The sequence below is a fragment of the Histoplasma capsulatum genome, assembly GCF_000150115.1.
Source record: "Histoplasma capsulatum G186AR genomic scaffold supercont2.3, whole genome shotgun sequence".
Classification (NCBI taxonomy): domain Eukaryota; kingdom Fungi; phylum Ascomycota; class Eurotiomycetes; order Onygenales; family Ajellomycetaceae; genus Histoplasma; species Histoplasma capsulatum.
Genome location: NW_025544803.1, coordinates 1,689,295 through 1,704,812, shown reverse-complemented (window position 1 = coordinate 1,704,812; position 15,518 = coordinate 1,689,295). Strand labels below are relative to the sequence as shown.

Genomic DNA, 15,518 nt, shown 5'->3' with positions numbered 1-15,518 from the left:
TATATTATTGTTTAATCCAGGGTCAGATATGCAATAGTTATGAACACCGGCGTAGTTTGATTTTCAGTCGGTAGCTCGAAGAAAGGGGGCTTATACGCGTCAAAACGTATTTGGATGGTGAAAATATCAAATAACCATGGAAAAGGTTGCGGCGAGAGATCGCGGGACAGCCTCGGTTGGAGCCATGAGACGCCCCAGCCGCTGGGATACCAAACCTTAAACCTTGACAAGGAGCAGGCAGAGCCAGTGGGGAGGGCAACAGATGCATGGGACTGGGGCCCCAGAATCGAGAATACTGCCCAATACATAGGACGTGCATAGATAGAGAGAGCGTCTCATTCCATTGAGTGGGTTGGCCGCCAGAGGTCAAAAAGCGAAAGGACAATCAATACCGCCCTGTCAACAAACCAGTAGGCGCCGGGCGATGGGAGCCAGAAGTACCAGATACCTTGAAAGTCGCCAATCAAAAGCGGTGGTAGTATGTACCTGTACATCTCTTGCTGTCAGAAACCAGCCACGCGTAACCAGGGAAAATGCAACAAGGCACAGACAGGCAGAGCCGCGGAAAGGCGAACGACACCTTACCAGAGTTACCGTACAGGAGCATAGCGATTACACAGTACCATACCGTGTTGTTACCAAGCCTGCTGCTCGCCCAAGGTCACAGTGGGGCTTAACCGCACGTCGTGTCTGCCGTCTCTCTTCCCCTGCCCTGGGCCTGCCCTCACCTGCCCTCACCTTCTGCGTTGCTCTGCTCTCCTCCTCACCTCTCCTCCTCCTCCAGTCCGTGGTCAGTCGGTGGTCACCAACCGCCAGCAGCAACTGTGTCTCACGTCTGCACTTGCTTTCCTTCCCTCTGCTGTGTTCTTGCTGTTCCTGGCATGTCCCGGGTGTTGTTTTCTTCTGATCTTCTTCTGCTGTGATCCACTCCCCTCGCTTCTTATATATCCTCTGGCCTCATCTCCTCCTATCCGCACACCCAAGCTGCTAACTTTCCCTTCTCTTGAGTGTTTGTGGGGTTTTGTTTTTGGTCTATTGGGCTTCGGCACCCTCCCAACTCCTGTGTCTCGTTTCTCGTTTCCTTGCCGTGTGCAAGTCTGGCGGGCTGCTTCTATACCTCCAATTTCACATCCTCCCACAACCCTCTTCAACCACCAAAACAAACACCTTTGTTCCACCCGCTCCTTTACAACTTGAACACCCCTCCCCCTTCACGACTACGCGCTGAGGCTTGCTCGGGCAGTCTTGACTGAACAGTTGCACCGAGCCCCGTCATCCTTGCACCCGGAAAACTCTATCATGATTTCATGACTTACTTGGAAACCCAAGTCCGTTGAGGGTCGGAGCTTCATGCGTTGAGTATCGATACAGCCTTACAGTCTCCGGAAACCTCGACCCATCTCGATTCCTGATATCACGGCCATGTCCCGCTCCCCTACCAGCACCAACGATACCACAGACGCCAGTTGCATAACTCGGTCTCGGAACGCGTCTCTCTCGCCAGTCCTGTCTCCTCCTGAACGCTCTGTACCATATACATCCTTTTCATCTAGCTTCGAGCACCCCGATAACGACGATACGAAGATGGATCGTCTAGATCGTGTCGAGCGTCTTCCCCCAAACAGCTCAGTTGGCCAGTTTTCCTTTGCTCCTACCACTCAAACTACCGTCATTACAACAACCACAACAACCACTACGAACTTCCCTCCACTGGTCATGAAAAGCCCCGGTTCGTCCAAACTTCTTGACCCCAAGATTTACCCTCTAGCCGCTACTCCCACCCCTGATTCGATAAGAGACATCCATTTTGAGCTTGGTGACACCTCAATCGTCTTCAATGAGTCCGAGGATTCGGCAGACACTTTCGAAAAGGTGAGGATTTCCTTTTGGCTCTGTCCCTCTGTTTATTTTGAATGAGCAAATCTTATCCGAATTTTTGCGTTTTATATGCGCGAAAAAGCAAAGAAAGAAAGAAACAAAAAACCATCCCTCTTTTCTAACGTGCAGAATAGTCGAAAGCGCAGAGCGAAGCCCTGAAAGTATCTGATGGTCTTATTCGGTCTATATCAACCTATGATTCGCGAAAAACCTCCATACCCAAACGCTCACGTCCCGCAGAGGATCCACGCCAAAGACTGAGACGACGCCCAGTATCTCCGATTTCTCTACCCGAATCTTCTCATGAAATGAAACGGACGCGTTCTTCCACCGCTCTTGCGGCCGACTCCAACAACCGTCGTCGCAATGCACAGTCACACCTGGACGCTGCTCGACTCAACAAGGAAGTTGGTTTGACTACTCCAGAAACAGAACACAACAGCTTCAATTTGAGTAGCGATCAGAGCTATCGTCGACGAATCTGCAGTTTGGGTTCTTTTGGAAAATCATCCTTCGAATATTCTCCCAAATCTTTGGCGGAAGAAAACCAAAAACTCCAGAGTCCGTTACCACACTTGCACAAAGACAAGGGCCACCAAGCCCAGAAATCTCCACTGTTTGAGCGCCGAGCTGGATTTAATACTGAGGAGCTTTCTTGTCGATCTATAACAAACGATAATATTAATTGTAATTCGAAGCAGCTGGGTAGTAATGTGGGGCAGCCTATATTGAGGCAGACGCGTAGAAGCTGTTCAGCGGCAAATTCGACCACGAGGACGACTCAGGCTCCAGCTGGACGCCTAAAGGCCGTTGATAGTCTTGCTGCCCAAGATATGTGCCTTCCAAGTCCGAGTCTCTCCCCCATAATGGCTTTGAATGCTCAAAGTCTTGATACCTCTTTCGAAGAACAAACGAGTGACACAGATTCTAGTTTTGATCACTGCTCAAAAGCGCAAAAGGGAACTACGGGATGTGCGCTCGCCAAAGGCCACTTTGGGAAAGGGGTAGCTAATGCTGCTGTTTCATCATCACAGGCTTTGTCATTGATGGATATGCCTTTGATGCTGGATTATTTTGAGTCTATCCCGGACAAGCTAAAAACTTACATGATGTACCAGCTGTTGCGAAGATGTCCAAAGCCGACGTTACGCTTTGTGGTTGGCGTCGTCGATCCAGCTCTCAAATGTGATTTCCTAGCTCTTCTCCCTCTGGAGCTCAGTCTCAATATTGTCAAGTACTTCGACGTTAAAACTATGTGTCGAGCTTCGCAGGTTTCGAAGAAATGGAGGCACATCATTAACTCGGATGAAAAGTCCTGGAAAGAACTCTTCGAGGCAGCTGGATATGTTTTACCGCGAGGAGAGCTACATCGTGCTATCGAGGAAGGCTGGGGATGGCAGTGTCCATATCCAGGGGATGAGGAAAAGGATCTTCGCTCTCAGACTGCTCTTAAATCTGATAGCGAGAACTCTTCTGAATCTACCTCGTCCTTGGCATGGTTATCGTCGCGGAAAACGAGACAGAGCCTGGGTCCTTTGTCGGTCGGCTCCCGACGACCCAAACGGAAAGCGACAACAAGGGTTACAAGTCGAAAGCTGGCTAAGAGGAAGTCTGGAGTATCCGCTCAACCTGAACATCTAGAGCCTATCGGCTTGATGGACAACTTGATCGCTGCAGAGAGCCCGTACGCTGCAGCCAATGCCGCGGCATTGGCAGTTCCGTATCCTGAAGTTGGGCTACCATCCCTACGAAGCTTGCACCTCTACAAATCTCTATATCAGAGACACCATCTAATTCATAAAACATGGATGCGAGACGACGTCAAACCCATGCATATTGCTTTCCGTGCTCACGACCGTCACGTCGTTACTTGCCTACAATTCGATACAGACAAGATTCTCACTGGAAGCGATGATACCAATATTAATGTGTATGACACCAAAACCGGAGCGTTACGAGCTACACTTGAAGGCCATGAAGGAGGTGTATGGGCGTTGGAGTATCATGGCAATACACTTGTTTCAGGATCTACGGATAGATCGGTCCGTGTGTGGGACATTGCAGCCGCTGAGTGCACCCAGGTCTTCCAAGGACACACCTCCACTGTCAGATGTTTGCAGATCTTGTTACCTGTTGCAATTGGAAAATTGCCGGATGGAACGCCAAACATGATGCCAAAACAGCCGTTGATCATAACAGGCTCTCGGGATTCGAACTTGCGGATTTGGCGACTTCCTCAAAAGGGAGATCCGCGCTATTTCGACAACGGCTCTGACGCTGACAATCCCTACTTTGTTCGTTCATTAACTGGTCATCAACATTCTGTGCGGGCTATTGCAGCCCACGGCGATACCCTGGTTAGTGGAAGCTACGACTGTACAGTGAGAGTCTGGAAAATATCAACTGGCGAGGCGCTTCATCGCCTCCAAGGCCATACCTTGAAAGTTTACAGCGTGGTGTTGGATCACAAAAGAAACCGCTGCATCAGTGGATCCATGGATAACATGGTTAAAATCTGGTCCCTTGAAACAGGTGCAGTTTTGTACAACCTTGAAGGGCACACATCTCTTGTGGGACTTTTGGACCTTCATTCAGACAAGCTGGTATCAGCCGCAGCTGACTCCACACTGCGGATTTGGGATGCGGAAAATGGACATTGTCAGAGTGTACTTAGCGGCCATACCGGCGCCATCACCTGCTTTCAACACGACTACCAGAAAGTCATCTCTGGCTCTGATCGTTCTTTGAAGATGTGGGACGCTCGGACTGGAGAATTTATCAAAGACCTACTCACCGATCTGAGTGGAGTTTGGCAAGTTAAATTTAATGATAGGAGATGCGTTGCCGCTGTCCAGCGAAACAGGTTGACCTATATTGAGGTAATTTTTTCAGACCGCCCTTTTGCTACTTATTTTTCGAACGCTTCTTCCAATTATTTAACTATCGGCTGACCCGTATGTCGCAGGTACTTGACTTTGGCGCATCTCGCGACCGTATCCCTGTTGACCGTCTCGGGACGCGTATCGTCGTTGATAGAAATGGGGAAGAGACCGGAGAAGATGAAGGTCTTGCGGACCGCGGAAGTTCAGACATCTAAGCAATAGCCCTATCGTTCATTTGGCACCTAGTTTGAACAAGAAAATAATACGATTGGCCGCTACCCCCTCGATCCATTCTTGTCGACAATGTACTTCCGCATGATGACTGTTCGGTCTTGTTGCGGTCGTTCTTCGAATTTTATTTTCCAGGGCTTCAATGCCATCCATTTACTTGAATCCCGAAATACCGATCCTAACTACCCGACCACTTCAGAGACAATGAGAGTAACAAACAAAAATCTTTTCGGGGACATCGTTACAAAACTTAGAATTTGCCTTGCCATGTTACCGCGTCGTATTCTCTCCCCTTAAACACAATATGCAGTCTACCAGGAGTGAACCTCCCGCCTGGGTGGCAGGGTAAAGCACCAACTCTATCATCTTATCACTTTTTTTTATCACGATATTTGACTAATGACCCTTTCCTCCTTTTCTCTTGCAAAAACCCTTCTTCATTCCAAACTCTTCAATTTTTTTCCATTGTATTTTCATCTTCCCATTTTTTCCCCTCGCCTGATTCACGATAACTGCCATGTATATCTAGTCACAATGTTTAGCATGTCTTCTGCTTCTTTTTTCTCCAGACATAACATACCTATGAATTCCACTTCTCATAAAATATATTTATTCATCCCTTTAACGAGCATCTCTTCGGCATGTTTTTATTTTAATTTCATGTTATTCCTTTCTTCATATGAGACGTTTGCCTGAAATCAGCACAGTTGTGGGAAACAAAAATGTTGTTTTTTATATCGATACACACACGTACGCATGAAATACAAGCGTTTGCTTCGTCCTACTCAGCTTTGTCCAGCTTTCAAATGCCAATACTTTATTTGCAACTGTTATTCCGTTTATACTCTATGATTAGGGGATCTCTTCCTTACATATAAGATGTTCAAAATATCTGCTTAGGGTAATATCAGTACGAAGCTGTTTTCTTGTTGGAGGGGACGGATTTAAGTTAATTTCCATGTATCAAGTACGACATATCTCAAAATGGAAGACCCGAACGATATTATCTAATATCTCTACGATGGCATAAGGGGAATTTATATAATTCCATAAACCAAACGCCATGCTATCTGGACCTGCTAATAAAAATACATACCAAAGACTTATCATCTCATTCATATTTTACAAGAACCATAACACCCCCAACCAACATGCTCTATGCTCTAAATACCAAGATTGAAATATGACCCTCGCTAACCATCCAGTCCTCCACCGCGCCTATCCGCAATGCCCATACCAACCCGGTCCCCCTTTTCCCCAATGTCAATCCCCAATCCAGCCGCCCTAAGAATCGACCACCGAATCGCATCAACCCCCAAAAACCCCTCTCCACTCTTCATCTTAGTCGAACAGGATAAGATTTCCCCGAGCGCCGGAATCCCCAGCTCCATCCCAGCAGGCTCCGCGGGCAGCTTGTTACCATCACCGCCACCCACAGCATCATTATCACCATTATTATCATCATAAATATTCCCATTCGGCCGCCTCTCTATCTTCTTCTTTTGGCTATTACTAACAGCCACATTCCTGACGGGCTGCACCTTTGCGCGGATCCCGCCAGCGAAGCGGCCAAGCTCCTCTATGCGTTCAGGACGGAGGCCACGGGCACCCTTTTTCAGCCCGCCTTTGATGAGGACCGAGTCTGCCTTTGAGAGGATTACTTGGTGTGGGACGGCCGCGGAGCGGAGGAGGGAGAGGATGGCCGCGTCGGCGGGTTTTATGCCGTGGTGGGAGTCGAGGAGGACGAAGGTGCGGCGAAGTCTGGGTGCGGTTTATATTTTTGTTAGTAACGGGAGCGCTTTGTGTTGTATACATATATATTTGTATGTATATTTAATTGGCATACGGAGAGGGATGACGCACTGCCTCCGCTTCGTCAAATACTTCATAATCACCTCCCCCCACTCCTCGTGGCTCCCCTTACCGTAGCCAGGCGTATCAACAAGAACAACCTTCGCCTCCCCGTCTTTCCGGCCCCCGATCCCGTACGCATTCAGTGTCCTTGTCCGCCCGACCTTCGACGACGTGAAACAGAGGCCCTTCTCCATAATCGCATTCAGCAGGGATGATTTGCCCACGTTCGATCTACCCAGGAACACCACCTCGGGCACATCGGACATGGGGATCGTGCGGAATTCGCTGGCCGTCCACATCTGTATGGGCGAGTGGTTGGAGGCTCTGAACAGGTCCGCGCCATATTGGAGTTGTTGTTGGGTTGGGGGCGCTGTGTCATAGTAGAAGCAGTAGTCGTGCAGTTGGAGTTGGATGGGCGGTGAGGCAGTTGCGGGGCCAGTGCGGGTTATTTTTGGCTTGCGTTCGGTGGCCCTGAGTAGGTTTTTCGCTGTGGTGGTTGCGATGGAGGCTGCGGATTTTGCGGCGGCCATGCTTGTTGGTTTGTTTCCGCGTTCTTGTCGATTGGGGGTTTGAGTGATTGTTGGGGTAAAGGGAGGTTTCTATGAAGTTAGAAGACGTGACATATTTTGGGGAATATGTGTGTGTGTGTGTGTTAGGATTAGGATTCTTCAACTGGGCGTTTCTATCGCTCGCGTGGAGCTGTGAAATCGGAAATCCTTACGGAGTATTTATTTATTTGAAGCGTTGGAATATATCGGATTATCGTTTTGACAGAGTGCAAACCAGACAAACACTGCAAACAGCGCGAGGTCAAACGCTCCGTCATCGTATCCATTTCACCAACGCAATCCATGCTGTCTGTGAAATGCCACCTCCATTTGAGGACACTGGATCACTATATCAGACAACATGATCAATGCCGTGTTAGTCTTTAACAATAGTGGTCAGCCACGATTAACCAAATTCTATACCCAACTGGTATGCTAGCCAACCCGCTGTAGATTCACATCTTGTGGCTTCATCGACGCTTCAATATCTGTCAGTTATCTAGCTAATGCCCTCTTATTACCAGGATACCCAAACACAGCAATCCCTCATTGCTCAGATATACAATCTCGTCTCCCAACGGCCCTCCTCCGCTTGCAACTTCCTCCCGCTCCCCCCACTCCTCGCCGAGGGCGCCAGCTCCAGCACCCCCGCCACCAGCTTCTCTGATGCCCCCAGTCAAATAACGTACCGAACATACGCCACCTTATCATTCATCCTAATATCCACTTCGACAGAATCACCACTAGCCCTCATCGACCTGATCCAAGTCTTCGTCGAGGCGCTCGACCGCCTCTTCGAAAACGTGTGTGAGTTGGATCTGATATTCGGATTTGAGACCATGCATGCGGTGCTTGGCGAAATGATCGTTGGCGGGGTTGTACTGGAGACGAATCTTGAGCGGATCGTGCAGGGTGTGAAGAGCCAGGAAGGGTCAAAGGCGAAGCGGAGGACCGCTGAGGCTGGGAGTGGAGCAATTGGTAGGGCGGGGATTCCAGGGCTAGGGGTGCCTTGGAGGTGAGGGAAAGAGACAATGTATTTTTTATATCTAAGTTACGAAGTTTCACGCTATTGCATTTTTTGTGGTTGATATTTTTGGGCAGAGCATGCTGGCGTTTGGGTGGTTTATCATTATACCAGATAGACGAATGGTGGTTCGCGGGTATATTACTTTCTCTCTTTCTCCTATATTTCGAGCTCAATTTGTTAGTCTCTTCTACGTATCTTACTCTGGAGATATCAACTATTTCAGTTCATATCTCCTCCAGCCTGGTAGGAATCTGGTAGAGACCTGGGCTTCCTATTACGAACTAGCGCCCGCATAACTGCCAATTCGGCGTTCAAACCCCGTGATTTTGACAACCCTCATTCTCGCTTAATTTTCCTGCACTAAACTCAACCGGGCTATGCACATTCAACTTCCAGCCTCAACACCAAAGTTGGTTTTCTCTTCGTCATTCCTCTCCTCGTCCCCGTCAACCAACGAAGTTACGACAACACCGACAAAATGGTAAGATTTTGCACTTCCTACATGATATTTGACCCCTTCTTGGGCCTCTTCGGTGTCTTGAAATAGACTTAATTGTCCGGACAAGCATTGCAAGCCCAATGAAGTAAATTTTCCGTCAATCCGGCGTCCTCTCTAGAAGGATGTGCGGAATGGCGATGATATGGCTTGAGTCGATGGGCAAAGCAGAAATGCAAACTCATCGTCTCTCTAGAGTTCAAAGAAGATACAGTATCTGGTGAACAATATTCGCTGATGGTCTTCTTTTCTCAATGACAGCCTCCCAAGACCGGAAAGAAAGTTGCTACCGCCCCCTTCCCCCAGGGAAAGGCTGGCTCGAAGAAGGCTCCCAAGGTATGTAAAATTCATTCCTACCCACAAAGAACGTGGTTAAAAACGTCGGCACAATCTTGGTAACAATAAAATAATATATTCTAATCTAATTGAGCCAATGCTTGTAGAACCCTCTTCTCGAGAAGCGCCCCCGCAACTTCGGCATTGGCCAAGACATTCAGCCCAAGCGCAACCTCTCGCGCATGGTGAAGTGGCCCGAGTATGTGCGTCTCCAGCGACAGAAGAAAATTTTGAACCTTCGCCTCAAGGTTCCCCCCGCGATCGCCCAATTCCAGAACACCTTGGACCGCAACACCGCCGCTCAAACCTTAAAACTCCTCAACAAGTACCGTCCAGAATCCAAGGCTGAGAAGAAGGAGCGTCTGCTCAAGGAGGCCACTGCTGTCCAGGCTGGCCAGAAGAAAGAGGACGTCAGCAAGAAGCCATATACCGTCAAGTATGGTCTCAACCACGTTGTCGGCCTGATCGAGAACAAGAAGGCTTCCCTCGTCCTCATCCCTAACGACGTTGATCCTATTGAACTTGTTGTTTTCCTTCCCGCTCTCTGCCGCAAGATGGGCGTCCCCTATGCCATCATCAAAGGCAAGGCCAGACTTGGAACTGTAGTCCACAAGAAGGTAAGCCAGCTCCTCGAATACATCAGCTTCGAACTAAATGTAATTTCGCTGGTTCTAATGTGTTCCATCATAACAGACCGCTGCGGTCCTTGCTCTGACCGAGGTCCGCTCAGAAGACAAGACAGAGCTCTCCAAACTCATCTCCGCCATCAAAGAGGGTTATAGCGACAAATACGAGGAGAGCAAGCGCCGCTGGGGTGGAGGTATCATGGGTGCCAAGGCCGTTGCCAGACAAGTCAAGAAGCGCAGGACTATCGAAAACGCCATCAAGATCTAAACATTTTATCTTGCCCATCCCTACTTTTTTAACCCATGACCAAAGAGCAAAAAAGTATATTTACGATAAACAAAGAAATTTAAGTACCACAAATACTAATTCGGTTCGGAGTTGAATTCTGGAATCCGCAGACAGGCGTTTTATTTTCTCTCTCTGCGTGTTTTCAGTCTTGAGGTGACTTGTTGCGGCGCAAGTTTACACCCATAGCTAGACCTGGAAAAGAGGCAAAGGACACAAAAAAGTTTCGTGTAACTAGCTCCTAAATCGAACGAAACATCCACACACGTCACCTTTTTTGTCCGCATCTACCCTTTCAATCTCCATTGTTGTTTTTGCATGTATAATTGGTGTTATACCCGGACAGGCGCACTTGATATATTTATTAGCACCGAAATAATTCCGAAATGGAAGATGAACGTCCCATGTTTTATACACAAGCATTGGTATGGTCAAATGTAGTCCAAGGCCACAGTGCTTCCACTCAAACTAACATATGTAGAGAGGAACACACAACTTTTTGATCTGATTTCACAACTCAAAAATTCGCCTCAAATTCCGGTTCGATGCTAACTTTTATATATATATTATTATTACCCAATTCATATACATCACTTCTGTCTGTTCTCTCCTATTCACACAGGAGCAAAAAGGAACCATAATTCTATAGTAAGAATAGTCAGATTAACGATTAATAATATCATGTTACACAAGCAACAGAATAGCGCGTGGCGGTCAATGACACCGAAGAGGGAGGAGGGTAAAAGATGAGGGAAGAACAGCTGTGCATCGGATCATTCAAATTAGATAACATTGATAATGATAAAATTAACGAAAAGCCAAAGAAAATCCCCCGCGGTGGCGGAGTATATAAACAATCGACCAAGCGCTATTGATACTTGAAGACGAGGGGAAGACGGTAAATTTGAAGGGGGAAAGGATAAATGAGGGAGAGAGGAACTGCTCTACTTTTAAAAAATAGAGTAGGAGGGGCTGGGGGGGGGGGGGGGGGGTTGGGAGAAGGGATAGAGAGAAAATGTCAAAACACACAAAAATAGCCGACCAATCGCTTTCCGGAAAGATAATAAAAAAATGACCTAATCTGTAAGCAAAAGTGAGGGTGTGAGTGAGAAAGGAGGTTAGATGTATATATATAACAAAATCATTTTGATTCCGCTTGTGTTACCATCCCCCCCTTTTCGTACGCCTACCTCAATATTCCTCAATAGTTACCGAACCGAAGACAGAATAGTGAAAAAAGGAACAAAGGACTTGCAGTTTGCCCAGATGAAAGGGAAAGGCAAGAAGATGATATAATAGACGAAGTGAAGAAAGGAAAAAAAGGAAACAAACCACCACAAAAAAAGCATTCGAAATTGATTGTATTTGGGGTATTGAGTATTGAAAAAATGTCCATCAAAGGGACCGACAAGCACCCTGTAAATAAGCAAAACGCGAAGAAGGTAGATGAAAGGACAATCGTTAGAGGAGGAAAAGTGGCGCAGTGAGGGCAAGACAAAGGTATTATATAACGCAAAACAGTCCACTGAGGATATGCGTCATCAATTTCTCGGAGGGTTGCGGGGAGTGAGCTATGAAGGTGCAGGTCGAGAAAGACCTTGTCGTGCCTAAATTAAAATACAGTATTCATGTTAGCCGGCCGGTAATGATGTTGTTTCCCCAACCGCAGATTTGGCGATCTGGGTGGGCGCTGAAAACTGCGCGGTGCTTCGAGCGATGTTACTCACCTTCATCTGCTCAATCCTCGCCTTCAGCTGGCTAGTAACTTCGGCGGCACGCTTCCAATTCTCCGCCGGTTCACCACCGCCTTGTGAAGCAGAAGTGGATGCAGGCAGTCCATCACCGCTAGACCCTGTCCTACCGCCAACAGACATCCTCCCCGGGCTTCCTCTACCCGAAGAATACGAAGAGCCAACGGGTGGACTGATTTTTCTCCTCCCCGGATACCCGCCACCGCCACCGGTACTACTCAGACCTGGTGATTCGAGGCCGTTGGTGTTCTCTTTTTCCTCACTGGGGCTGGCAGACATGAAGCTTCTAGGTCGTGCGCTTTCGAATCGTGAGCCGAAATGCAGAGCAGAGCGAGATGGTGGACCGTTCATGTTGTGGTTATGATTGGTTGTGTTGTCCTGATATATTCCGCCATCAGTCAGGCCCATATTCAGGCTCATATCGGGAATAGTTGCTGGAGGGCTAGCTGCACTGGCGCGCACGGCCCGAGCCAGCTCCCGCTTCAACCGCTCAATTTCCCTTTGCTGCTTCTGGACATTTTGTTCTGCCGCTTCTGCATCACTCCTGGCTCGAACCAGTTGAGTTTCTTTGGCTTTGACGCTCAACACATCCCTTGTGTGGTCTTCGATCAGCTGCGCGTTTTGATTTTGAAGTTCATTTATTTCGGACAGCAGTTTTGTTCGCTCAGATTGCAAATTTTCTACCATCCGAGAGTATCTCTCTTTCTCAAGTCGAAGCTCTTCTAATTCAGCTCGCTCAATTGCTGCCATTCCGGAGCTTATTGAAGTAGGAGGCGGCGGTGCAGGCTCTGAGTTTGAAGGTGCAGGCCTCCCCAGAGAACGCCCAGTAAGTCCACGATTACCCATACCGAATTTGGACACTGTAGGAGCAGAAGCAGCGGCAACAGGAGGGGGGTTTTCCTCGAATGGTGGTGAGACAACCCTTCGTGGCGATGCAGGCACACCTCCTGGTCCAGCTAGCTTCCTTTGAAGTTTAAGCCCACCCCCAGGTGTCGCCGCTCCCGCAGCCTTGGGAAGGCCAAGCTTGGACGGAATTGCCTTCTTGGCTGTGGGTGGTGCCGGCGTAGGTTCTTCTGGTGCCGCAGCGGGCGCCGCAGCGGGTGCTGGCTTCTTAACTGCAGCTGGTGGCCGTTTGGCAACGGGTTTCTTAGCCCCTCCGGGAAGGGCTAGACCTTTGGGAGGCCCGACGATAGGTTTAGGACGTTCTTTAGCCTTGACTTCTGCCGTGTCAAAAAATTCCTTTATCTTTGTTTTCCGAATATCATCTAACCCATCCAAATAGGGATTCATCGCCCTTTCGCCGATAATCTTCATCAAGGTTCCCAAAATTTCAGCACCGCCGGATCGAGTAGCTTCGCTGGATTCTGTTAGTAATTTTGTAGCAGCGTCCGCTATCGACTTTGCTTCTGGTTTGGATGGAACATCCCGCGTTGTTCTCAGACATCGAATCAGAAACCTCAGAGTTTCCTGTTTGACTTGCGGATTTTTGTGCTTAAGGAATTCTAACACATCTTCAAGACAATCCGAAAGGTTGGTGGCAGCAAAAACGGCATCCAAGGCATGACCCAGCGCATCAGCAACAGACTGCTTTTTCTCCTTTAGGCGTTCCATAATAGGAGCTAGAACAGTAGGCCTGTATTTGGAGAAACTTTTTCGTAAGCCTTTAGCAAGAGCTTCTATCGTATTGGCAGCCACAGTCACAACAGCAACGTTTGCATCCTTCATGCATTTCGCCAGCGCACGTACTACTTCGTCAAACGGCCCATCTTTTATCCTAGGAACATTCGCTGTGACGAAAAGTGCATCGAGCGCTTCTTTGCGGTCCTTCCATTTCGACGACGCTAACTTCTCATGTAGGTCCTTTGGTGCCTGAGACAAGACATCGACGGCTTCTGCAAGATCAAAAACATCAACCTCTGCATCATCGACGTCTTCTTCGCCCCCATCTGCGCCGTCATCGCCCTCTCCACCAGCCTGGCTGCTGGCTGCTGCCATAGCTTCTTGCTGTGCTCGCGTAAATCGCTGCTGCTTTGGCGCTGGCTCCTGCTTGATAGCTTCGAATAGTTTTTCTAAATCCTGTTGTTGTACTGGCTTTAATTCTCCCCAGAACAGCGGTTTCATAGCGTCTTTGAGCCATCTGTAGAGCTCTGCAGTTAGATTTGTCGCCTCCGCTCGAACATTCTTATCAGCGTGACCGAAAACCTTAGGCAGAGCCTTTAATACCGGCTTTGGTTCGATAACTTTGCAACCATAATTGTGAAATACGGCTGTCAGTGCGGCGAGGGACGGTGCGATGACTTTGGGGAGTTTATGTGACAGCGCCGCCATTAGATCCTCGATAACGGGCTCGGGCTTATCTAGTTCTATACAAAGTAGAATGGCTTCCAATGCGCTGGCCTTCGCTGCAGGTCGAGTTGATGGTAAACCTTTTTCAGTGATGGCAGCAATTGTCGATCCACGAGTCCTAGTTCCAGCGTCAGTGTACTTCGCCCGTCTCCAAACGTGTCTCCCGGCCCAACTCCAGCATACGTCGGAATTCTATGCATACCTCGTGCAGCCTTGCACTCCAGAATATTTCAAAAAGGCGCAGTACGCATTTAAACCCTCCTGCTGCGCCGCTACATTCGAATCGGCGACGGCACCCTTCCATAGTCCTGGGTCTTGTAGGAACGGTCGAAACACGGGATCCGACTCGTCGGGTGATACCTCGAATTGTTTTGTAGCGTCCTCATATCCTCCTTTTCTAACTTTCCAATTCTATGTTTCGATGTTTATTCATATGTCAATACCAATAACAAGCCAATTGCCGGGTGGTTGGGGCAATATTAAAAATAAAAAATGGAGGAAAATCGCAGGGCTCACCTTATGGACAAATCTATCTGGTAGAGGCAAGGAACTGAAGTCCTCTTCTTGCTCAGCCATTTTGCGAGGCTGCAAGCGCGATGCTCTTCGCCAAACTGATATGCCTAACTACTTCATTTATTTAGCACCTACATAAACTCCCCTTATTCTTCGTGAATTTCATTGATGCCCAACGACCCACCACGACGGCATGGGGGCCACCATGGAACATTCTGGAGGAAAAAGAAAAGAGTGTCATGGTGATACGTAAAAATGTACCTTATAAGGTCCAAGGAAATATCGCTGAAATTGAAACCCCGATCAAATGACAAGGGAGTTGCTGGTCATTTAAATATTTGCCTGCAGCGACTAGAGGGAGTGTGGCCGTGGGAGAGAGAGAGGTCTTGGTGAGAGACTTCCTGCATTCAACTCGGGAGAAGCGGCACCACAACTGAAAAAACTCAGATGTAAGTATTCGGATATAGGTTATTAATCGGAGGACAAGAAACGATGTCGACCTTGTTTTCATGTGGCGGAGGGGTTAACGATGGAATTTGGAGACGAGGTTGAGTGCAAAAAATGGCAAAAACATCTTCGATTCGGGTCCAACGTCAAACGTCAACATTGGCCATCGCTGTGGTGATAAGGTTTTCACGTGACCTAGACCCGCGCCGCTTTTGCAGGAGGACGAAGTCGAGCCCGTTGATTTCAATACTTCTAATCTGTAGTATTTACGGAGTCCGATGTTATCTCAAGTCTCGG

At 48.3% G+C, this 15,518-nt stretch overlaps 5 protein-coding genes across 5 annotated transcripts; 2 read left to right on the top strand and 3 right to left on the bottom strand.

The window, feature by feature from the left end:
• Nucleotides 1–335: 335 nt before the first annotated feature.
• HCBG_02729 (uncharacterized protein) lies at nucleotides 336–1,276 on the bottom strand (the record flags this gene model as incomplete). Its single annotated transcript, XM_045429778.1, has 3 exons — nucleotides 336–486; nucleotides 629–778; nucleotides 1,191–1,276. The coding sequence occupies 3 exons, from the start codon at nucleotides 1,274–1,276 to the stop codon at nucleotides 336–338; spliced, it is 387 nt and encodes a 128-aa protein (XP_045289673.1).
• Nucleotides 1,277–1,584: 308 nt separating this feature from the next.
• On the top strand, nucleotides 1,585–4,975 carry HCBG_02728 (cell division control protein; the record flags this gene model as incomplete). Its single annotated transcript, XM_045429777.1, has 3 exons — nucleotides 1,585–1,872; nucleotides 2,013–4,757; nucleotides 4,844–4,975. The coding sequence occupies 3 exons, from the start codon at nucleotides 1,585–1,587 to the stop codon at nucleotides 4,973–4,975; spliced, it is 3,165 nt and encodes a 1,054-aa protein (XP_045289672.1).
• Nucleotides 4,976–6,184: 1,209 nt separating this feature from the next.
• On the bottom strand, nucleotides 6,185–7,554 carry HCBG_02727 (GTP-binding protein; the record flags this gene model as incomplete). The annotated part of the gene is made up of 2 exons (XM_045429776.1): nucleotides 6,185–6,752; nucleotides 6,855–7,554. 2 exons carry the CDS (start codon nucleotides 7,373–7,375, stop codon nucleotides 6,185–6,187), a joined length of 1,089 nt encoding a protein of 362 aa, XP_045289671.1.
• A 200-nt stretch (nucleotides 7,555–7,754) lies between these two features.
• HCBG_02726 (60S ribosomal protein L7A) lies at nucleotides 7,755–10,696 on the top strand (the record flags this gene model as incomplete). The annotated part of the gene is made up of 6 exons (XM_045429775.1): nucleotides 7,755–7,823; nucleotides 7,918–8,408; nucleotides 8,817–8,901; nucleotides 9,178–9,252; nucleotides 9,360–9,869; nucleotides 9,946–10,696. The coding sequence occupies 6 exons, from the start codon at nucleotides 7,755–7,757 to the stop codon at nucleotides 10,144–10,146; spliced, it is 1,431 nt and encodes a 476-aa protein (XP_045289670.1).
• Nucleotides 10,697–11,216: 520 nt separating this feature from the next.
• Nucleotides 11,217–14,837, bottom strand: HCBG_02725 (spindle pole body component alp14; the record flags this gene model as incomplete). The annotated part of the gene is made up of 4 exons (XM_045429774.1): nucleotides 11,217–11,771; nucleotides 11,892–14,379; nucleotides 14,464–14,672; nucleotides 14,778–14,837. The coding sequence occupies 4 exons, from the start codon at nucleotides 14,835–14,837 to the stop codon at nucleotides 11,736–11,738; spliced, it is 2,793 nt and encodes a 930-aa protein (XP_045289669.1).
• Nucleotides 14,838–15,518: the final 681 nt, after the last annotated feature.